The sequence below is a fragment of the Manacus candei genome, unplaced genomic scaffold (genome assembly GCF_025592945.1).
Source record: "Manacus candei isolate 608988 ecotype Guabito, Panama unplaced genomic scaffold, ASM2559294v1 h1tg000062l, whole genome shotgun sequence".
Taxonomy (NCBI): Eukaryota; Metazoa; Chordata; class Aves; order Passeriformes; family Pipridae; genus Manacus; species Manacus candei.
Genome location: NW_026138110.1, coordinates 3,392,776 through 3,416,919, shown reverse-complemented (window position 1 = coordinate 3,416,919; position 24,144 = coordinate 3,392,776). Strand labels below are relative to the sequence as shown.

The window sequence follows — 24,144 nt, the reverse complement described above, 5'->3', positions numbered from 1 at the left end:
CCAGCTCTGCCACTTTCCAGCTCCACCCTCACATTCCAATCCCAGTCTCCCACTTCCCAATTCCTCACCCTCCCAATTCCCGTCCACCAGGTACTCCTCCTACCCCAGAACTCCTAGCCCAACTCCAAAGTCAAAACCCCAGCTCTAGACTCATTTCAGCCCTACCCACCCAGCCCACGTTCCTGCTCATCAATCCTTATTCCACAGACACACAGGGATTTCAGTGACACTGCCACAGTCCTCATCTGAGCTCCAGACACCCTCCCAGCTCCAGAGACGCAATCCCAGCCCTATATGGATTTCAGCCCCAGCCTCTCACTCCACATTCCCAATTAGAATCCCGAGTCCAAACACACACAGATTTCAGCGACAGTGCCACAGGCCCTATCTCACAGGGATTGCTGTCATTCCTGCCCCAAGTGTTACAGTCCCAAGCCCAAACCCTGTCCCTATCCCAGCCCCTCAGTGATTTCAGCTCGAGACCCACAAGCTTTATTGCACTGCCAGCTCTGCTCTCTCAGCAGTAGCTCTGCATCTTGCCAGCGCCGCCACGGGAAGCTGCTCCAGGTTCTCGCTGCAGGATCTTCAGCTTGGCTCCAGCTCTGGGATTTTCCAGCTCCACCCTCACACTCCCAATCCCACTCCCCCAGCTACTCCTCTTACCCCAGAACTCCTAGCCCAACTGCAAACTCTCAATCCCAGCCCTATACTGATTTCAGCCCCAGCCTCTCACTCCACATTCCCAATTATAATCCCAATTCCACAGACACACAGGGATTTCAGTGACGCTGCCACAGTCGTCATCTGAGCTCCAGACACCCTCCCAGCTCCAGAGACGCAATCCCAGCCCTATATGGATTTCAGCCCCAGCCTCTCACTCCACATTCCCAATTAGAATCCCGAGTCCAAACACACACAGATTTCAGCGACAGTGCCACAGGCCCTATCTCACAGGGATTGCTGTCATTCCTGCCCCAAGTGTTACAGTCCCAAGCCCAAACCCTGTCCCTATCCCAGCCCCTCAGTGATTTCAGCTCGAGACCCACAAGCTTTATTGCACTGCCAGCTCTGCTCTCTCAGCAGTAGCTCTGCATCTTGCCAGCGCCGCCACGGGAAGCTGCTCCAGGTTCTCGCTGCAGGATCTTCAGCTTGGCTCCAGCTCTGGGATTTTCCAGCTCCACCCTCACACTCCCAATCCCACTCCCCCAGCTACTCCTCTTACCCCAGAACTCCTAGCCCAACTGCAAACTCTCAGTCCCAGCCCTATACTGATTTCAGCCCCAGCCTCTCACTCCACATTCCCAATTATAATCCCAATTCCACAGACACACAGGGATTTCAGCGACGGTGCCACAGGCCCTATCTCTGCCCCACACTGATTCCTGCCCAGGTGTTACAGTCCCGAGCCCAGAACCCAGCCCTACCCCAGCCCCTCAGTGATTTCAGCTCGAGACCCACAAGCTTTATTGCACTGCCAGCTCTGCTCTCTCAGCAGTAGCTCTGCATCTTGCCAGCGCCGCCACGGGAAGCTGCTCCAGGTTCTCGCTGCAGGATCTTCAGCTTGGCTCCAGCTCTGGGATTTTCCAGCTCCAACTTCACATTCCCAATCCCAGTTCCCCAGGTGCTCCTCCAGCCCCAGAAACCCGATCCCAACTCTAAAGTCCAGATCCCTGCCCTAGACTGATTTCAGCTCTTTCCCCTTAGTGCACGTTTCCACCCATCAATGCCTATTCCACAGACACACAGATGTTTCAGCGACGGTGCCAGTCCCTGTCTCAATCCTACAGTGATATCTGCTGCAGTGCCTCAGTCCCTCTCCGTACTCCACAGTCCCTTTCCGAGCACCACTCTCCCTATCCCATACCCAGACCCACAACCTTTATTTCTCTGCCAGCCCTGCTGTCACCTCCTGGTAAAGCTGCCGCACATTCCAATCCTAGCATCTTTCTTTTGTTAAAGGTCTGAGTTTTCCACCCCAGCTCTCAAGCCCACATTCCAGGCCAGGCCTGACTATTTTTATCCCAGCTCCATCCCTGCAGTATTTATGCCAGGTCCATGCTCCCTAAGCCAGCCCCACTCTTGTTCTGCCCACAGTCCTACCGTCTTTATGTCTCCACCAGTTCTGCTGCCTCAGCTCCAGGTTCTGCCTCAGCTTTCTGCTGCCTCTGCCTCAGCTTTCTGCTGCCTCTGCCTCAGCTTTCTGCTGCCTCTGCCTAAATCTTCTCCTGGGTGTCTCTGCAGCCCGGGGCTGTTGACAAGGTCACAAATCAGTCTTTGTCGTTCACTTAAATATCTCTAGGAGCTGTCCCACCCATCCCAACGGGAAGAGCAACAAAACAATAGAATAAACAATCAAGTAGTCAAAGATGAAAATAAAAGTAAAATAAAATTATAATAGAATGAAACATCTTTTATTACTTTTCTTTGTAATAATACTTTCAATACCAGCCGCACTGAGAGGCTGCATCCTAGTCCTTCTGGTTCGGGGGAGCACCCCTGAGCACGGGTCGCTCCCCCACTGAGCACTGACCAAAGCTGGCCGGCACAGCTGCCCGGGACACCGCCTGCCCAACGCCCTGCCTCGGCAGCTGTGGGGGACCGACCCCGGCTCCCCCTGGATCGGCAGCCGAGGGGGTGCTGCCCCATGGCTCCCCACCGCTCCCTGGAGCGGCAGCCGCGAGGGTCCCACCCTGGCTCACCGCCGCTCCTCGGCCCAGCGGCCGCGCCGCTCCCGGGCCGCTCCCGCCGCTCCAGCGCCGCCCCAGCCCCGCCGCCGAACTGCCCCCAGCGCCCCCCGCCCACGCCCTTTATAGCCGCGGCCCGCACAGCCCCGCCCCCCTCGTGCCAGCCCAGCCAATCCCAGCGTCCGGCAGCGTCCGGCCCCGCCAATCCCCGCCTGCCCGTTCCCGCCCTGCCCGTCCCCAAGAACGCCGCTGTCCCCTCAGGCCCCGCTCCCAGGGGCTGCTCCGCTCCCGCCCGCTGCCCGCCTCCCTCCCCTTCTCCCGGGAGAACTACGGGACGGGACGGGACCGCGGACCTCCCGCCCGCCCTTCCAACAGCGCCTGCGGGTGCCGCGGCAGCGCAGGCGCGGCTCCGCCGGATCCCGAAGCAAAGGCGCCGAGAGCGGCGCCTGAGGGGAACGCGGGGGGCGAGGTGGAGAGGGGGGGGCTCCGCGCCGCGGCTGAGCGGGCAGAGCTTGTTCGACCGCGGCCCCATTGAAAGGGCCGCCGTCGCTCCCGCCCCCTCCCCGCCTCCCGGAAGAACTCCCAGACGGGACGTGAGCGCGGAGCTGTGCCACCCGCCCTCCCTGGTCCCAACAGGGCCTGTCGGGGGCTGCGGCAGCGCAGGCGCGGCTCCGGAAGCAAAGGCGCCGGCATCTACAGCGCCTGAGGGGAACGTGAGGAAGGGGGGCGGCGCCGCGACGCGGCTGAGCGGGCACAGCTTACGGGACCGCGGCCTCATTGAAAGGGCGGGCTACGATTGGACGGAGCGGAGAAAAGCGGGCTGGGAGTGGCGGGCCGGGATCGGACCTGCACGTCGGGAGCCACAACCTCCCGGAGAGAGCGGCCCCTCTGCCCAAGACAGGCCACGTGCCTGGAGCGGCAGCCGCGGGAGTCCCGCCCCAGCTCACCGCCGATCTCGCCCCGGCTCCCGCCGCTCCAGCGCCGCTTCCACCTGCGCCGCCGCTTCCACCTCCGCCGCCGCTTCCACCTCCGCCGCCGCTTCCACCTCCGCCGCCGAACTGCCCCCCCCGCGCCCCCTCCCCCGCTATTTATAGACCGCGGCCCGCATAGCCCCGCCCCCCCGTGCCAGCCCCGCCAATCCCCGCCCGCCCGTTCCCGAGAACGCCGCTGGCCCCGCAGGCCCCGCTCCCGGAGCCCCTCCCGCCCGCTCCCCGCCTCCCTCCCCTTCTCCTGGGAGAGCTCCCGGACGGGACGTGACCGCGGAGCTCCCACCGCCCTTCCGTGGTCCCAGCAGCGCCTGTGGGGAACGGGGGGACGGTGCCGCGCGGAGGGGCTGCGCCGCGGCTGAGCGGGCAGAGCTTGCGGGACCGCGGCCGGATTGAAAAGGCGGGCTGTGATTGGACGGCGCCGAGAAAGGCGGGCCGGGATTGGCGGGCCAGACGCTGCCTCGGGCCCGGATTGGCGGGGCTTGGAGCCCGCGGGGCCGCGGCCCCGGGTGGCGGGAGGTGCTCGGGTGGTCGGGCGGAGGGACGAGGGCCGTGTCGGAGGGGCCCTTCCCGCGGGTCCGTGGCCGCCCCGGGTCCCGCCCCCGGGACCCCGTCCCCTGCCCCGCCCCTTGGTCGGGCTGCACCCCCGGGGGCCCGGCCCCAAGGCCCCTGCAGAGCCCCTCGGGGAGCCCCCCACCGGCACACGGGGCGGTTCCGGGTCGCGAAGGCGGACTGTGCGGCATGGGGGACCGGGGAGCAGCGGCGACGTGGTGGGCCGGGAGTCGGCGGCGGGGAGCGGGGAGGACGCAGAGCGGCAGTGCGCCTCTGACCGCCTCTCCCCACGCAGCAGTTCTGCTTCTACGGGGACTTAAACTGCCCCGACTGGGTGCTGGCTGAGATCAGCTCCCTGGCCGAAATCTTTTAAGTGCCCGCCCCCACCCCCATCCCCCTGCCCGCCCCAGGCCCGCTGCCCACCCTCCTTCTCCTGCGCAGTCCCTGCTGCTGCTGAAGTTCAGCGCTATTTCAGTACTTGTTCTACTTGTGCTTCTGAAAAAAAGCTAGAATCAGGATAGCCAAATCAACATAGAAAGTCTATTCCATCTTCAACTACATTACAGGGCAAAGGAAATAAGTGATCCTACCCATCAGTGGAACAGGGGAAGAATGAAGATTAAGTCTGTGAGCTATAGAAGAGAAAAATCACACTGTAACAACTTAGAAGATTGCTCCAAGACCACAGTCACAGGAAAAGGGAAGAGAGCCAGGGGCAGAAACTGTAAGGCCAAAAAGATGATGGACACATCTGTGCATCAATCAGGTTCAGAGGTCACTGCATGCCCCAAGCCTAACGAGTTCTCTGGTTTATGTGTGTTATACACCTATTAATTACTTGAATAGAAAATTTACAATTGAACTTTCACAAAGGTTACAGAGTGATATCCCTGCACTGACCATTGCAGCTGAGCTTCTGCTACACATTCTGACACGTCAGGTGACTGAATGTTTGCTTGTTTTCTAGGCTCTCCTTACAGTCCATCCAGGTCATGAAATACAGAGGGGATTTCTTGAGAGGCAGCTTTTAGACCTCATTCCCTTACCTTCATGGTCAATGCCATCAGTGTCACTCTCCCTCTCTTCTTGCTCTTCATCGAGAGTTCCTCGTGTTAGTATTAGCTCAGAGGGACCCATTGCAGAAGCATCAGGTCCTTGAAGGGAACAGAAACGGCTGTACACAAACCAGCTTGCTAAAGGTAAGGTTTCTGTCTGCACAGAAACCCAGCAATGAACACCTGCTCTAAGGGGACAGAAAGCTGCTTGTGGATCCCAGACACAGGACAGACTCCATCAGCACCTACTCGCCTCATCTAAGGAACAGTGCAGCCAACAGCAGAGCTTTCTCACATTCTGATCTGACTGTTTCGCCTTTTCTAAAGTATTGCATTATTTCTAGTAGGTCCACTGCTTTAGCTACACAGTGGGGTTTCTTCCAAACCTGTGACTGACACAGAAGAGCTGAGTGTGACCAATCCCACAGGAACTAAAGCCCCACTCCTCTAACATGGAGCTGCTTTCACACGTCTGCTGTGAGGATAAAGAAGCACTGTACTACTTCACAAGGCAAACTCTTCAGAAAACTTCTGCAGTAACCTTTATCCTCCTGGGGAGGTACCTGCCAGTGTGCTGCCCTGCACACACACGCTGCCCATGTCCTTCCACAAGTGTTCCAGCTGCTCTCTCTTTTGCTTATTTTGAGCTTTCTCCCGTAGACAAAGATTTCCATGTGGATTCTGAGAACATTTAAAACATCAGGAGAAGAGAAACCTCACCCAAACCCAGCAGCCTGTCCCCAAGTCAGAGAGCAGAAGTCACTATGCAGGTCTTACATTTCAACTCAGGTTACACAGAACTTCTGACTAAGCATGGAAAGCAACCTCCAGTCAGGTGGGATTCTAGGACATTTTCTAGGACATCTAGGTGGGATTTTAAGCAGCACCGGGAAGCCAAACTCTGTGTAGCTGTGCCTGCAGAGAACTGTCCTTTGGACAGCCAGAACTCAAGGTGAGCAGAGCTACTGATTTTGGCACTGCAATTCAGTCTTTCTTACTAAGTCAAACTAGTGCTCTTCACTGGTGCAGGAAGATACAGGGATAGTCTCAACAAATCCCTTTGGAAATTTATTTTTAAGAACTCTCTATCCATCTGAATGGAAGACACAATCTTATTTCCCAATAATTTTCACACAATTAGCTCAAATATTAGCACTAAACCAGTGAGCAACATCTGTTTTACAAAATCTTTATTTTTGTAAAGATATGCTCCACCACATCTAGGAAAAAAAAGGCAAATGGTGGACTCCTTCAGGACAGGAGTTTTCCCACAGTGAGTACGACTAGTAAATGAAATGTTAGACCCTCTCAACATAAAGGCAATTGTGTGCATAAAAGTGACCCAAGACACACTGTTCAGGTGTAAAACAGCTAAAAACACTTACCAGTGTTCTTCTCAGGCGCTCGTATTCTGGCCGATACTCTCTGAAAAGGTGAACAAAGGGAGTGCATTCAGTCTGAAAAACACATGATTTGTATTGCAGAAGGATCATCCTGGAGGCTTCGTTTTACTCAAAAAAAAAAGTTTTCTCTAGGCTTTCATGTTTGAGAGACATTTCAGAAAGACTAACAGTACTTTTTTCCCCAGATTTGGATTCTGAAACCAATGGATGCAAAATCAATGAACATACTTCATTAAAACAGCAACAATTCAAAACTTGGTATGGAATTACAAGAAAAAAATTACTTCACAGACTTGCTGGCACAGATAGCTTTTACTTTTTCACGGAACAGCACAAAAATTCATCTCTGAATTGTTCCTTTTTACTGCTGCTTTTTATGCTGATACTGGACACCCTAAGCTACCTTGGCTATGGCAACTGTACACTCCTCCAAATCAAAGGAGCAGACTCATGAATCAGGACCTTCAGGAAGTGGTCACTGGGTCGCAGACCAGAAGTTATCCCCTTACCTCTCCTATTCATCTACAGCTTTAGAAAGCTGGGTAAAAAACTCACCCAGTCCTGTGCCAAACACTGCAGAAACACCAACCACCTGGAAAAGAAAACACACCAGAACTAGAGAGTAACTGAGCCAGATTTTTAATACAGAAAAAAAACCAAAATAAAAACAAACAAACAAACAATCCCCCACAACGACAACAAAAAAATCAACACCACCGAAAAACCCAACAACAACAAACTATTAATCTAAACCTAACAACAGCCATTTAATCAGCACAGTGGCCTAAGAGTGGGCAGTAACACTTCTGCTTCTGTCCAGCCCGCTTTCAAACTCTTCCTCCACTTGCTGTTCATGTTTGTTACTTCTGCTTTTTGGTTGTCGGTGATTTTCTGTTTGGTGAGTTGTTGAGGTATTTTGGGGGGTGTTTCTTTGGGGAAGGAGGTTTGTTTGGTATTTTTTATCACTGTAGGGTAATTCAAAAGAAAGGTCAAGTCTTTCTGCTGTTTACTTGTTTATTGTTAATAACCCAAGTTCTCATTCTGCATCTAGGGTTTTAAGTGGTTAGCAAGTATCAGTGTACTAGAATTAAAGTGCAAAAGAGACAACAAGAACTGACCTTTTGGCTCTGAAATAGTCTAATACTTTTTATTTAGCCAAAGCACATTTAAAAGGTCCCCAGAACAGCAAGAGAGGGAGAATTTAATCAGTTGCTATGACAATACATTCAAAATGCACATCTACTTTCTAATTTCAACTTGTCTCTCATTACACTTCTGGCCATTTGTTCTGCTTGTATTAAATCAATTCTCTAAAAATACCTTGAATTAAGACTATTACCAGCCAGAATCCTACATCCTCTAACGAAAATTCTCCCTCTTTTTCATAGGCAAGACAGTCTCAACTACTGACTTCCAAATGGAAGACCTTTCCCAACACAGCCTTGCATTGATCATTAATACAGTAAATATGCAGACAGCTCTCCAAAGGATTTTAAGCATTAAGGCCAAGCACTGTGCCAATATATATAAATATTTATACTTACCCTGCACTTAAGTACAAGCTGCCTTTTACTCCGTAATCCTCTTCATATGACCTGCTCTCCATCCAGTGCTCCAACAGTCCTGACAGGCAGATAAATATGACCTGATCAGCAAATAAGGAACAGGAAGTATGTTAGTTCTGTATATGGGACCACTACAATCCCTTTTGAAATTCTGTATGTTGTTCCACACAGGACACTTACAATATTTTTGTTTTGGCTCTTATCATTATCTACATGAATGGAATCATTTCGTTCCTGTAATATCCACGCAGCTGAGAAGGCTTGCTTTTTCTTTAGTAAAAGCTGATGACAAACACAATCAGCTAAAACCTTTAGCACAGACTATGGGATCATTAACAGCCTCCAATGGATAGTGTTGTCAGAGAAACAATTAATTTGTCCTCTCAAAACCTGGTTGAGTGGAAGAACAATCTTCTTCTTGTACAAGCAAATATAAAGGGGTTTTTTGTTCATTTATTTGTTTTTGAGATTTCTTTTGTTTTTTATATATCCTTTTTTATTTCGTTTATTTTTTATTCTCTTTATTTTCCATTTTCTCTCCCAGTGCTCCCCAACAACCCTCAGTAACACCCAGTGCTCCCCAAAATTGACCCAAAACCGACCCAAATCACCCCAAAAGCTGACCCAAAACTGACCCCAAAAACTGACCCAAGTCATCCCAAAAACTGACCCAAAACTCTGCATTTCTTTGGCATCATTTCCTCTCAAAAACAACATCTGCGATTTAGTTGATTGCTAAAGCCATCATTTTAAAATCATCTCAGGAATCCAAAGGGACTGGAAAACACACAGAAATCATTCCTGCACCCACCAAAGCATTAGGAATTGGAACCCGATTCCCTCATCTCTCTCCTTGTTCTTCTTGGCTGGAAAACCTGATGATCCCCACTGGCTGTTTTTAGGCTGCTTTTCTTCCACAGCTCCTTTCCTCCCGGCTGAAACCTCCTGGCATCTTCAGGCCTTATCTGGAGGGAAGCCCCTCTGAAGTATTTCCTCTCGTGGCAATTCTGTGGGATGAAGAAGTAAAAAAAGCACATCAAGAGCTCCTTCTACCCCCTTCCCTCGCAAACACCCTCCCAGCTTGTCCTTGGCAGCTCCATCCCCCCGGCAGCGGCACCCGACGCTTCGGCTCCGCTGGGAAAGGGACAGCAAGTGCAGAAGCAAGTTCAGGTCTGGGCAGGGGCTCCCTGGGGAACGGCACTTCAGTGCTTTAGTCCGTGGCCTTTCCTGCTGCCCTCCCTCCTGGAGGCAGAGGATGACCCGTCCCTTGTTTCTCCCACGCTGGCAGACCCAGGTCCTGCTCCTTTGGCCCCACTTTTCTTGGCAGACCCGGCATCATTTCCCAGGGTCCCCAGGAAACTTCTGCACTTGACCCACTGCTAAGTGCAGAGCACAGGGCGAGGGAAGGACAAATTTCTCGGCACCCACCCCCTGGAATTTCCCTCCTCCGCAGCACGCTCCCGTTCCCGCTGTCTCTGCAGGTGCCCGCACGAGTCCTCCTTCTCCCAGCACCTCAGAGAATGTCCTTTTCACCCAGGTCCTGCTTACCGTCGTCCAACAAAACACGCTGACAACATTTTTCACGATGCCAGTGGAGAGCTATTAGAGCACACTGCACAGGGAACCCGAGGCTGCCCCTGGATCCCTGCAAGTGTTCCAGGCCAGGCTGGACGGGACTCGCAGCAACCGGGGACAGTGGAAGGTGTCCCTGCCCACGGAAGACAGGCTGGCCTTTGAAGGTCCCCTTCAAACCAAATCGCTCTGGGATTCCCCTCCAAAATCACTCCCAAAGAGACACAGCAACCAAAGCAGAGGGACTGCACTCCCAGCTTTTCTTACCTGCAGGCACACACAGCACAGCACGCTGGACATAAAAGCCACAGGGTTAGTCCTGCCAGAGGCGTCCGGCACACCCACGGCGACCGAAGGGAAAGAGGCAGCCTGGGAACACGGAGTAAAAGACACCTTAATTAGGACTACCCTGAGCCATAGCCAGGTCATTCCCACAGACAGCTTCACCGTCCAGTCCCACAAAAAGCACTGACCTCCCAGGGCCTCAGTTAGGATGGCTCCTGACGCTGACACCTCCGTTTGCCCCGGGGGGTCAAGAATAACATGCCTGGGAAGAAGTCACCCCCAACAACAAAAAGGGAAAATTAGTGAAGCACGGGGTCCTCTTCTGACTAGATTGCCACCAGCATTCCAGAGCAGATGACACGACTGTTCTGTTACAGACGAGAAAAGCCTGTTCTCCCAAACAAACAGCGAGGAGATTTATGGGCACGCCTGAACATTTCCTGTGAGGAACTTTTTGTAACTAAGGAGCAGGTGCTGTCTTGAGTTGAAGGCATCAATTTGACAGACACTTAGGACAGCAAACTCTTCAGCAGAGCAATTAACTGCAGCCTATTTGAACAGCAGGGGAGAGAAAACGACAGTCGAAGGGAAGACAAGAAAAGCAGAACTGGAATCAGCAGACTTTTCTTCCATCTCTCCCGAGGAAGTCTAGTTTGTCTGTTCTAATAATTCTATGCCCTTTTCTACATGAAACTTAGAGCAAGGCTGAAAAAACAACTAGAAAACACGGAGAGAAGCTTTTTAGAATTTCACGTGATTTTCCCAAACCGATGCCAGAAAAGCAGAACTCGGTAGAATGTACTCACCTCGAGGCCTTTGGTCTTTTCTTCCCTAAGCTTCGTCACCTGATTGAAAAAGCAGAGTAGACTCGGTATTTAGGCTCCCAACAGGAAAACTTCCCCTTCATTTCCTAAAAGAAACTACATTAATCTGCACAGCTGCAGGCGCGTGTCCAGCTGTTAAAGCCTTTCAGCTTTTCGGAGGGTGAGAATGCCCTGCTAAGGAAGGCTGAAAACTGCTCGGAGCCTGCCCAGGTCCAAGAGCCCCTTGATTTTGTCTGTGTTCCAGTCCCGGGCTAAAGAAAGGGCAGAAGAAGCGCAGTTGTTCCTTGCCTCTTCCCTAAGAGGTTCGGCCAGGTGCTGGGCCAGCCCGGGCACTCCGGGGGAAGGCCGGCAGTGCCCAAGCAGCGCCGCTTTGCCAGGGGCGTCGCTTGCAAGAGCGCCGCCGAGCGCCGGGCCCTGCCTCACAGTCGCCGCCTGGCGGACACGGCCGGGAGCGGTACTGCAGCCGCGCGCCTCCCCCCCCCCCCCCCCCCCTCCTTGGCGAGACCCGCGGCGCCTTTGGACGCGCCCAGCTTACCCCGGGGTCGATCTCCGTCGAATCTGCCGCCGTGGGTCGCTTCCGGGGGGGGAAGGCGGCGGCGCAGCCCCGATAGCATCTCCAGGGCACGGCGGGAGCGAGCGGGGCAGAAGCGGGGGCAGGGGCGGGAGCGGGAGCGGAGCGGGGCGAGAGGGCGGCGCGACGTGCGCGCCATGCGGTCCTCGCGCGCCGCGGCCCCGAGACGGGGGCTGCCGGCGCCGGTGCCTGCCGCCGCCCACGAACCTGCCGCCCGCGCCCGGCGCCGCCGAGCGCCCCGCCCTGTCCCCGCAGCGGGAAGCAGCGCGGCGAGACGGCGCTGCGGGCGCGGGGTGGGGGTCCGGGTCGCGGCGGAAGCCTCTCGCCGCCATCTTTAGTGTGGTCGTTCCGGTCCTGGCGGCGCCATCTTTACTGTGGGCTTGGCGAACTTCCGGGCCGGGGCCGCCATCTTTAGTGTGGTCGTTCCGGTCCTGGCGGCGCCATCTTTACTGTGGGCTTGGCGAACTTCCGGGCCGGGGCCGCCATCTTTAGTGTGGTCGTTCCGGTCCTGGCGGCGCCATCTTTACTATGGGCTTGGCGGACTTCCGGGCCGGGGCCTTGGAGGACTTCCGGTCGCTCACTACTTCTGGTGACCGAGTTTACCCAAATTAGCGTCCCTCCTCGCTAATTTCTGCGCTTTCACCCCAAGAAATCTTCACGTTATTCCCCCCCCGCACACCCCGGGACAGACGGGAGACCGCGAGTCCCGCCCTGCCGCCGGAACCGGCCCTTAACTCGAGCAGGGAGCGCTGCACCGGCACGAGAGCCACTGCGCATGCGTCGCCGGTCCCTCTCCTGCCTGCCCTTACTTACCACGTGATCGCCGGCGTTTTGCCAACGACTGCGCATGCGCTGTTCAAAATTTTTTCAATGCAGTTCCTGTTTTCCGTCAGCAGGTGGCAGTATTTCATCTCAAATATATGTGCAATTCTTTTTCTCTGTCACCAGGGGGCACTGTTGCTATGCGATTTTTTACTTATGGCATTTTTTTTTTGTTTTATAACCGTATTTGTTTGTGTAGTTCTTTTGGGAAATCGGATAATTGGCTTGTGATTGCTGGTGGTTTGAAAATTTACTTGTGTAATTAGGCTCTTCTCCTGGTTTTAATTCTCTAGGCTCTTCTCCTAAGAGAATTAAAATCAGGAGAAGAGCCTAAAAAAAAAATGAAAATCAGGGGAAGAGCCTAAAAAAATGAAAATCAGGAGAAGAGCCTAAAAATATAAAAATCAGGAGGAGAGCCCAAGAGAATTAAAATCAGGAGAAGAACCTAAGAGAATTAAAATCAGGACAAGAGCCTTCAAAATATTAAAATCAGGACAAGAGCATTTAAAAAATTAAATTTAGGAGAAGAGCCTTAAAAAAATTAAAATCAGGACAAGAGACCAAGAGAATTAAAATCAGGAGAAGAGCCTTCAAAAAATTACAATCAGGACAAGAGCCTTCAAAAAATTAAAATCAGAACAAGAGCCTTCAAAAAATTAAAATCAGGACAAGAGCCTTCAAAAAATTAAAATCAGGACAAGAGCCTTAAAAAAATTAAAATCAGGACAAGAGCCTTAAAAAAATTAAAATCAGGATAGGAGCCTGATAAAATTACAATCAGAAGAGGAGCCTGAAAAAATTAAAATCAGGAGAGGAGCCTGAAAAAATTAAAATCAGGACAGGGGACTAATACAATAAAAACCAGGAGAGGAGCCTTAAAAAATTAAAATCAGGAGAGGAGCCTAAAAAAATTACAATCAGGAGGGGAGCCTAAAAAATTAAAATCAGGAAAGGGGACTAATAAAATTAAAAACAGGAGACGAACCTGAAAAAATTACAATCAGGAGAGACCCAGAACTCACCCAAGCCTCCCCAAAAACTACCAGAAACTGATTCAAATCTCACCAAAAATGACCCAGAACTCACCCAAATCTCCCCAAAAACTGACCAGAAACTGATCCAATTCACTCCAAAAATTGATCCAGAACTGACACAAAACTGGCCCAAATCACCTCAAAAACTAACTCCAAATTGGCCCAAAACCTGACCTAAAAATGCAAAAAACCCCCCCCAAAACTGACCCAAAAATGATACAAAATCAGCCAAAAATGGCCAGAAACTCTCCCAAATCTCCCCAAAAACATGGCCAGAAACTCACCCAAATCTCCCCCCAAAAATGGCCAGTAACTCACCCAAATCTCCCCAAAAAAATGGCCAGAAACTCACCCAAATCTCCCCAAAAAAATGGTCAGAAACTCACCCAAATCTCCCCCTAAAAATGGCCAGAAACTCACCCAAATCTCCCCAAAAAAATGGTCAGAAACTCACCCAAATCTCCTCACAAAAATGGCAAGAAACTAACCTAAATCTCCCCCCAAAACTGGCCAGAATATCACCCAAATCTCCCCAAAAATATAGTCAGAAACTCACCCAAATCTCCCCCAAAAAATGGCCAGAAACTCTCCCAAATCTCCCCTAAAAAATTGGCAAGAAACTCACCCAAATCTCCCCAAAAACATGGTCAGAAAATCACCCAAATCTCCCAAAAAACATGGTCAGAAACTCACCCAAATCTCCCCCCAAAAATGGTCAGAAACTCACCCAAATCTCCCCAAAAATATAGCCAGAAACTCACCCAAATCTCCCCAAAAAAATGGCCAGAAACTCACCCAAATCTCTCCCCAAAAAATGGTCAGAAACTCACCCAAATCTCCCCCAAAAACAGCCAGAAACTCTCCCAAATCTCCCAGAAAACATGGCAAGAAACTCACCCAAATCTCCCCAAAAAAATGGTCAGAAACTCACCCAAATCTCCCCAAAAACATGGCCAGAAACTCACCCAAATCTCCCCAAAAAAATGGTCAGAAACTCACCCAAATCTCCCCAAAAAAATGGCCATAAACTCACCCAAATCTCCCCAAAAAAATGGTCAGAAACTCACCCAAATCTCCCCAAAAACATGGACAGAAACTCACCCAAATCTCCCCAAAAAAATGGCCAGAAACTCACCCAAATCTCCCCAAAAACATGGTCAGAAAATCACCCAAATCTCCCCAAAAACCTGGACAGAAACTCACCCAAATCTCCCCAAAAATATGGCCAGAAACTCACCCAAATCTCCCCCCAAAAATGGTCAGAAACTCACCCAAATCTCCCCAAAAACATGGCCAGAAACTCACCCAAATCTCCCCCAAAAACAGCCAGAAACTCACCCAAAACTCCCCCCAAAAATGGTCAGAAACTCACCCAAATCTCGCCCCAAAATTGGCCAGAAATTCTCCCAAATCTCCCCAGAAACTCACCCAAATCTCTCCAAAAACATGGCCAGAACCACACCCAAATCTCCCCAAAAACATGGACAGAAACTCACCAAAATCTCCCCCAAAAATATAGCCAGAAACTCACCCAAATCTCCCTAAAAAAATAGCCAGAAACTCACCCAAATCTCCCCAAAAAAATAGCCAGAAACTCACCCAAATCTCCCCCCAAAAATGGTCAGAAACTCACCCAAATCTCCCCAAAAACATGGCCAGAAACTCACCCAAATCTCCCCAAAAAAATAGTCAGAAACTCACCCAAATCTCCCCAAAAAAATGGTCAGAGACTAATCCAAATCTCCCCAAAAACATGGCCAGAAACTCACCCAAATCTCCCCCCAAAAATGGTCAGAAACTCACCCAAATCTCCCCAAAAACATGGTCAGAAACTCACCAAAATCTCCCCAAAAACATGGTCAGAAACTCACCCAAATCTCCCCCAAAAATATAGCCAGAAACTCACCCAAATCTCCCCAAAAAAAAGGTCAGAAACTCACCCAAATCTCCCCAAAAACATGGTCAGAAACTCACCAAAATCTCCCCAAAAACCTGGACAGAAACTCACCAAAATCTCCCCAAAAACATGGCCAGAAACTCACCCAAATCTCCCCCAAAAAATGGCCAGAAACTCACCCAAATCTCCCCAAAAACATAATCAGAATCTCACCAAAATCTCCCCAAAAAAATGGACAGAAACTCACCAAAATCTCCCCAAAAAAATAGCCAGAAACTCACCCAAATCTCCCCAAAAACATGGCCAGAAACTCACCCAAATCTCCCCCCAAAAATGGCCAGAAACTCACCCAAATCTCCCCAGAAACATGGTCTGAAACTCACCAAAATCTCCCCAAAATCATGGCCAGAAACTCACCCAAATCTCCCCCAAAAAAAGGTCAGAAACTCACCCAAATCTCCCGAAAAACATGGCCAGAAACTCACCCAAATCACCCCCCAAATATGGCCAGAAACTCACCCAAAACTCCCCAAAAACATGGTCAGAATCTCACCCAAATCTCCCCAAAAACCTGGACAGAAACTCACCAAAATCTCCCCAAAAACATGGACAGAAACTCACCCAAATCTCCCGAAAAAATGGCCCGAATCTCACCCAAATCTCCCCAAAAAAATGGCCAGAAACTCACCCAAATCACCCCCAAAAATGGTCAGAAACTCACCCAAATCTCCCCAAAAACATGGCCAGAAACTCTCCCAAATCTCCCCAAAAACATAGTCAGAATCTCACCAAAATCTCCCCAAAAACATGGTCAGAAACTCACCCAAATCTCCCCAAAAACATGGCCAGAAACTCACCAAAATCTCCCCCCAAAAATGGTCAGAAACTCACCCAAATCTCCCCAAAAACATTGCCAGAAACTCACCCAAATCTCCCGAAAAACATGGACAGAAACTCACCCAAATCACCCCCCAAATATGGCCAGAAACTCACCCAAATCTCCCCAAAAACATGGTCAGAATCTCACCCAAATCTTCCCAAAAACCTGGACAGAAACTCACCAAAATCTCCCCAAAAACATGGACAGAAACTCACCCAAATCTCCCGAAAAAATGGCCAGAATATCACCCAAATCTCCCCAAAAAAATGGCCAGAAACTCACCCAAATCACCCCCAAAAATGGTCAGAAACTCACCCAAATCTCCCCAAAAACATGGCCAGAAACTCTCCCAAATCTCCCCAAAAACATAGTCAGAATCTCACCAAAATCTCCCCAAAAACATGGACAGAAACTCACCCAAATCTCCCCAAAAACATGGCCAGAAACTCACCAAAATCTCCCCCCAAAAATGGCCAGAAACTCACCCAAATCTCCCCAAAAACATTGCCAGAAACTCACCCAAATCTCCCCAAAAAATGATCAGAAACTCACCCAAATCTCCCCAAAAAATGGCCAGAAACTCACCCAAATCTCCCCAAAAACATGGCCAGAAACTCACCCAAATCTCCCCAAAAACATGGTCAGAAACTCACCCAAATCTCCCCCCAAAAATGGTCAGAAACTCACCCAAATCTCCCCAAAAACATGGAGAGAAACTCACAAAAAACTCCCCAAAAACATGGCCAGAAACTCACCCAAATCTCCCCAAAAAAATAGCCAGAAACTCACCCAAATCTCCAAAAAAATGGTCAGAAACTCACCCAAATCTCCCCCCAAAAATGGTCAGAAACTCACCCAAATCTCCCCAAAAAATGGCCCGAAACTCAACCAAATCTCCCCAAAAAATGGCCAGAAACTCACCCAAATCTCCCCAAAAACATGGCCAGAAACTCACCCAAATCTCCCCAAAAACATGGCCAGAAACTCACCAAAATCTCCCCAAAAACATGGACAGAAACTCACCCAAATCCCCAAAAAAATGGTCAGAAACTCACCCAAATCTCCCCAAAAAAATGGTCAGAAACTCACCCAAATCACCCCCAAAAATGGTCAGAAACTCACCCAAATCTCCCCAAAAAAATGGTCAGAAACTCACCCAAATCTCCCCACAAAAATGGCAAGAAACTAACCTAAATCTCCCCCCAAAACTGGCCAGAATATCACCCAAATCTCCCCAAAAATATAGCCAGAAACTCACCCAAATCTCCGCCAAAAAATGGCCAGAAACTCTCCCAAATCTCCCCTAAAAAATTGGCAAGAAACTCACCCAAATCTCCCCCAAAACATGGCCAGAAACTCACCCAAATCTCCCCAAAAACATGGCCAGAAACTCACCCAAATCTCCCCAAAAAAATGGCCAGAAACTCACCCAAATCTCTCCAAAAAAATGGTCAGAAACTCACCCAAATCTCCCCAAAAACATGGTCAGAAACTCACCAAATTCTCCCCAAAAATGGTCAGAAACTCACCCAAATCTCCCCAAAAACATGGTCAGAAAATCACCCAAATCTCCCCAAAAACATGGCCAGAAACTCACCCAAATCTCCCCCCAAAAATGGTCAGAAACTCACCCAAATCTCCCCAAAAAAATGGCCAGAAACTCACCCAAATCTCCCCAAAAAAATGGTCAGAAACTCACCCAAATCTCCCCAAAAAAATGGTCAGAAACTCACCCAAATCTCCCCAAAAACATGGTCTGAAACTCACCCAAATCTCCCCAAAAAAATGGTCAGAAACTCACCCAAATCTCCCAAAAACATGGACAGAAACTCACCCAAATCTCCCCCAAAAAATGGCCAGAAACTCACCCAAATCTCCCCAAAAACATGGTCAGAAAATCACCAAAATCTCCCAAAAAACATAGTCAGAAACTCACCCAAATCTCCCCAAAAATATGGCCAGAAACTCACCCAAATCTCTCCAAAAACATGGTCAGAAACTCACCCAAATCTCCCCCCAAAAATGGTCAGAAACTCACCCAAATCTCCCCAAAAACATGGCCAGAAACTCACCCAAATCTCCCCCAAAAACAGCCAGAAACTCACCCAAAACTCCCCCCAAAAATGGTCAGAAACTCACCCAAATCTCGCCCCAAAATTGGCCAGAAATTCTCCCAAATCTCCCCAGAAACTCACCCAAATCTCCCCAAAAACATGGCCAGAAACTCACCCAAATCACCCCCAAAAATGGCCAGAAACTCACCCAAATCTCCCAAAAAACATGGCCAGAAACTCACCCAAATCTTTCCAAAAACATGGCCAGAACCTCACCCAAATCTCCCCAAAAACATAGTCAGAATCTCACCAAAATCTCCCCAAAAACATGGACAGAAACTCACCAAAATCTCCCCCAAAAATATAGCCAGAAACTCACCCAAATCTCCCTAAAAAAATAGCCAGAAACTCACCCAAATCTCCAAAAAAATGGTCAGAAACTCACCCAAATCTCCCCCAAAAATATAGCCAGAAACTCACCCAAATCTCCCCAAAAAAAAGGTCAGAAACTCACCCAAATCTCCCCAAAAACATGGTCAGAAACTCACCAAAATCTCCCCAAAAACCTGGACAGAAACTCACCAAAATCTCCCCAAAAACATGGCCAGAAACTCACCCAAATCTCCCCCAAAAAATGGCCAGAAACTCACCCAAATCTCCCCAAAAACATAATCAGAATCTCACCAAAATCTCCCCAAAAAAATGGACAGAAACTCACCAAAATCTCCCCAAAAAAATAGCCAGAAACTCACCAAAATCTCCCCAAAAAAATAGCCAGAAACTCACCCAAATCTCCCCCCAAAAATGGCCAGAAACTCACCCAAATCTCCCCAAAAACATGGCCAGAAACTCACCCAAATCTCCCCCAAAAACATGGCCAGAAACTCACCCAAATCTCCCCAAAAAATTGCCAGAAACTCACCCAAATCTCCCCAAAAAATGGCCAGAAACTCACCCAAATCTATCCAAAAAAATGGCCAGAAACTCACCCAAAGCTCCCCAAAAAAATGGTCAGAAACTCACCCAAATCTCCCCCCAAAAAGGGTCAGAAACTCACCCAAAGCTCCCCAAAAACATGGCCAGAAACTCACCCAAATCTCCCCCCAAAAATGGTCAGAAACTCACCCAAATCTCCCCAAAAACATGGACAGAAACTCACCCAAATCTCCCCAAAAACATGGACAGAAACTCACCCAAATCTCCCCAAAAACATGGTCAGAAACTCACCCAAATCTCCCCAAAAACATGGTCAGAAACTCACCCAAATCTCCCCAGAAACATGGTCAGAAACTCACCCAAATCTCCCCAAAAACATGGACAGAAACTCACCCAAATCTCCCCAAAAAATGGCCAGAAACTCACCCAAATCTCCCCAAAAACATGGACAGAAACTCACCCAAATCTCCCCAAAAACATGGCCAGAAACTCTCCCAAATGTCCCCCCAAAAATGGCCAGAAACTCTCCCAAATCTCCCCCCAAAAATGGCCAGAAATTCACCCAAATCTCCCCCCAAAAACGGCCAGAAAATCACCCAAATCTCCCCCCAAAAATAGCCAGAAACTCACCCAAATCTCCCCAAAAAAACAGCCAGAAACTCAACCAAATCTCCCCAAAAACATGGTCAGAAACTCCCCCAAATCTCCCCAAAAACATGGCCAGAAACTCACCCAAATCTCCCCCGAAAAATGGCCAGAAACTCACCCAAATCTCCCCTAAAAAATGGCCAGAAACTCTCACAAATCTCCCCAAAAAAATGGCCAGAAACTCACCAAAATCTCCCCAAAAACTGGCCAGAAACTCACCCAAATCTCCCCAAAAAAATGGACAGAAACTCACCCAAATCACCCCCCAAAAATGGTCAGAAACTCACCCAAATCTCCCCCCAAAAATGGCCAGAAACTCACCCGAATCTCTCAAAAAAAATGGTCAGAACCTCACCCAAATCTCCCCAAAAATGGTCAGAAACTCACCCAAATCTCACCCCAAAAAAATGGCCAGAAACTCAAGCAAATCTCCCCAAAAAATGGCCAGAAACTCACCCAAATCTCCCCCCAAAAATGGCCAGAAACTCACCCAAATCTCCCCAAATAAATGGCCAGAAACTCACCCAAATCTCCCCAAAAAAAATGGCGAGAATCTCACCAAAATCTCCCCAAAGAAATAGCCAGAATCTCACCCAAATCTCCCCAAAAAATGGCCAGAAACTCACCCAAATCTCTCCAAAAAAATGGCCAGAAACTCATCCAAATCTCCCCAAAAAATGGCCAGAAACTCACCCAAATCTCCGCAGAAAAATGACCAGAAACTCACCCAAATCTCCCTAAAAGAGTAGCCAGAAACTCACCAAAATCTCCCCAAAAACTGGCCAGAAACTCACCCAAATCTCCCAAAAAATGGGCAAGAAACTCACCCAAATCTCCCCAAAAAAATGGCCAGAAACTCACCCAAATCTCCCCAAAAAATGGCCAGAAACTCACCCAAATCTCCCCAAAAAAATGGCCAGAAACTCACCCAAATCTCCCCAAAAAATGGCCAGAAACTCACCCAAATCTCCCCAAAAAAATGGCCAGAAACTCACCCAAATCTCCCCAAAAAATGACTCAAAACTGACACAAATCTCCCCCCAAAAAAAGGCCAAAATGTCACCCAAATCTCCCCAAAATAATAGCCAAAAACTCACCCAAATCTCCCCAAAAAAATGGCCAGAAACTCCCTAAAATCTCCCTAAAAAGATGGTCAGAAACTCCCTAAAATCTCCCCAAAAAAATGGCCAGAAACTCCCCAAAATCTCCCTAAAAAGATGGTCAGAAACTCCCCAAAATCTCCCTAAAAAGATGGTCAGAAACTCCCTAAAATCTCCCCAAAAAAATGGTCAGAAACTCAGCCAGATCTCCCCCAAAAATTGTCAGAAACTCACCCAAATCTCCCAAAAAATATAGCCAGAAACTCACCCAAATCTCCCCCCAAAAATGGCCAGAAACTCACCCAAATCTCCCCAAAAACATGGCCAGAAACTCACCAAAATCTCCCCAAAAACATGGACAGAAACTCACCCAAATCTCCCCAAAAAAATGGCCAGAAACTCTCCAAAATCTCCCCCCAAAAATGGCCAGAAACTCACCCAAATCTCCCCAAAAAATGGCCAGAAACTCACCCAAATCTCCCCAAAAACATGGTCAGAAACTCACCAAAATCTCCCAAAAACATGGCCAGAAACTCACCCGAATCTCCCCAAAAAAATGGCCAGAAACTCTCCAAAATCTCCCCCCGAAAATGGCCAGAAACTCACCCAAATCTCCCCCAAAAAATGGCCAGAAACTCACCCAAATGTCCTCAAAAAAATGGTCAGAAACTCACCCAAATCTCCCCAAAAAAATGGCCAGAAACTCCCTAAAATCTCCCTAAAAAGATGGCCAGAAACTCCCTAAAATCTCCCCAAAAACATGGTCAGAAACTCACCCAAATCTCCCCAAAAAAATGGTCAGAAACTCACCCAAATCTCCCCAAAAACATGGACAGAAACTCACCAAAATCTCCCCAAAAACACGGTCAGAAACTCACCAAAATCTCCCCAAAAAAATGGTCAGAAACTCAGCCAGATCTCCCCCAAAAATTGTCAGAAATTCACCCAAATCTCCCCAAAAAATTGCCAGAAACTCACCCAAATCTCCCCAAAACATGGCCAGAAACTCACCCAAATCTCCAGCCAAAAATGGTCAGAAACTCACCCAAATCTCCTCAAAATAGAGTCAGAAACTCAACCAAATCTCCCCCCAAAAATGGCCAGAAACTCACCAAAATCTCCCCAAAAAAATGGCCAGAAACTCACCCAAATCTCCCAGAAAACATGGCCAGAAACTCACCCAAATCTCCCCAAAAAAATGGCCAGAAACTCACCCAAATCTCCCCAAAAAATGGCCAGAAACTCACCCAAATCTCCCCAAAAAAATGGCCAGAAACTCACCCAAATCTCCCCAAAAACATGGCCAGAAACTCACCCAAATCTCCCCAAAAACATGGTCAGAAACTCACCCAAATCTCCCCCAAAAAGATAGCCAGAAACTCACCCAAATCTCCCCCCAAAAATGGTCAGAAACTCACCCAAATCTCCCCAAAAACATGGCCAGGAACTCACCCAAATCTCCCCAAAAAATAGCCAGAAACTCACCCAAATCTCCCCAAAGAAATAGCCAGAAACTCACCCAAATGTCTCCCCAAAAATGGTCAGAAACTCACGAAAATCTCCCCAAAAATATAGTCAGAAACTCACCAAAATCTCCCCAAAAATATAGTCAGAAACTCACCAAAATCTCCCCAAAAACATAGTCAGAAACTCACCAAAATCTCCCCAAAAACATGGCCACAAACTCACCCAAATCTCACCAAAAACGTGGTCAGAAACTCACCCAAATCTCCCCAAAAAAATGGTCAGAAATTCACCCAAAGCTCCCCCCAAAAATGGTCAGAAACTCACCCAAATCTCCCCAAAAATATAGCCAGAAACTCACCCAAATCTCCCCCCAAAAATGGTCAGAAACTCACCCAAATCTCCCCAAAAACATGGCCAGAAACTCACCCAAATCTCCCCAAAAACATGGCCAGAAACTAACCCAAATCTCCCCAAAAACATGGACAGAAACTCACCAAAATCTCCCCAAAAAAATAGCCAGAAACTCACCAAAATCTCCAAAAAAATGGTCAGAAACTCACCCAAATCTCCCCCCAAAAATGGTCAGAAACTCACCCAAATCTCCCCAAAAAAAACGTCAGAAACTCACCCAAATCTCCCCAAAAACATGGCCAGAAACTCTCCCAAATCTCCCCCTAAAAATGGCCAGAAACTCACCCAAATCTACCCAAAAAAATGGACAGAAACTCACCCAAATCTCCCCAAAAACATGGCCAGAAACTCACCCAATTCTCCCCAAAAACATGGCCAGAAACTCACTCAAATCTCCTGAAAAAAATGGTGAGAAACTCACCCAAATCTCCCCAAAAAAATGGCCAGAAACTCACCCAAATCCCCCCCAAAAATGGTCAGAAATTCACCCAAAGCTCCCCCAAAAATGGTCAGAAACTCACCCAAATCTCCCCAAAAATATAGCCAGAAACTCACCCAAATCTCCCCAAAAACATGGTCAGAAACTCACCCAAATCTCCCCAAAAACATGGACAGAAACTCACCCAAATCTCCCCTAAAAAATAGCCAGAAACTCACCCAAATGTCTCCCCAAAAATGGCCAGAAACTCACCCAAATCTCCCCAAAAAAATGGCCAGAATCTCATCCAAATCTCCCCAAAAAATGGCCAGAAACTCACCCAAATCTCCCCAAAAAAATGACCAGAAACTCACCCAAATCTCCCTAAAAGAGTAGCCAGAGACTCACCGAAATCTCCCCAAAAACTGGCCAGAAACTCATCCAAATCTCCCCAAAAACATGGTCAGAAACTCACCCAAATCTCCCCAAAAAAATGGCCAGAAACTCACCAAAATCTCCCCAAAAAATGGCCAGAAACTCACCCAAATCTCCCCAAAAAAATGGCCAGAAACTCACCCAAATCTCCCCCGAAAAATGGCCAGAAACTCACCCAAATCTCCCCTAAAAAATAGCCAGAAACTCACCCAAATCTCTCCCAAAAATGGCCAGAAACTCACCCAAATCTCCCCAAAAACATGGACAGAAACTCACCCAAATCTCCCCAAAAACATGGACAGAAACTCACCCAAATCTCCCCAAAAACATGGACAGAAACTCACCCAAATCTCCCCAAAAACATAGCCAGAAACTCACCCAAATCTCCCCAAAAACATGGCCAGAAACTCACCCAAATCTCCCCAAAAACATGGCCAGAAACTCACCCAAATCTCCCCAAAAAATGGCCAGAAACTCACCCAAATCTCCCCAAAAAATGGCCAGAAACTCACCCAAATCTCCCCAAAAAATGGCCAGAAACTCAC

The 24,144-nt window shown here is 49.0% G+C and overlaps 2 protein-coding genes across 3 annotated transcripts; one reads left to right on the top strand and one right to left on the bottom strand.

Annotated features, from left to right (window-relative positions):
- Positions 1-10,908: 10,908 nt before the first annotated feature.
- On the bottom strand, positions 10,909-12,468 carry LOC127478811 (basic proline-rich protein-like). The gene is made up of 2 exons (XM_051804984.1): positions 11,462-12,468; positions 10,909-10,947 (listed from the first exon to the last, which is right to left on the bottom strand). Exons 1-2 carry the CDS (start codon positions 11,827-11,829, stop codon positions 10,944-10,946), a joined length of 372 nt encoding a protein of 123 aa, XP_051660944.1. The 5' UTR covers positions 11,830-12,468; the 3' UTR covers positions 10,909-10,943.
- Positions 12,469-18,988: 6,520 nt separating this feature from the next.
- On the top strand, positions 18,989-21,692 carry LOC127478807 (sporozoite surface protein 2-like). Of its 2 annotated transcripts, none has more exons than XM_051804977.1 (2): positions 18,989-19,432; positions 21,125-21,692. In XM_051804977.1, exons 1-2 carry the CDS (start codon positions 18,989-18,991, stop codon positions 21,611-21,613), a joined length of 933 nt encoding a protein of 310 aa, XP_051660937.1. In that variant the 3' UTR covers positions 21,614-21,692. The 2 variants fall into 2 exon arrangements, with proteins under 2 accessions (XP_051660937.1, XP_051660935.1); XM_051804975.1 differs by having other exon boundaries at positions 18,989-19,466.
- Positions 21,693-24,144: the final 2,452 nt, after the last annotated feature.

Coding starts and splice junctions, on each gene's coding strand:
- LOC127478807 (XM_051804977.1), top strand. CDS start 18,989: ATGGCCAGAAACTCACCCAAATCTCCCCAAAAACATGGCCAGAAACTC. Junction 19,433..21,124: donor CAAATCTCCCCAAAAACATG/GTCAGAAACTCA, acceptor CAAAAAATATAG/CCAGAAACTCACCCAAATCT.
- LOC127478811 (XM_051804984.1), bottom strand. CDS start 11,829: ATGGCGGCGAGAGGCTTCCGCCGCGACCCGGACCCCCACCCCGCGCCC.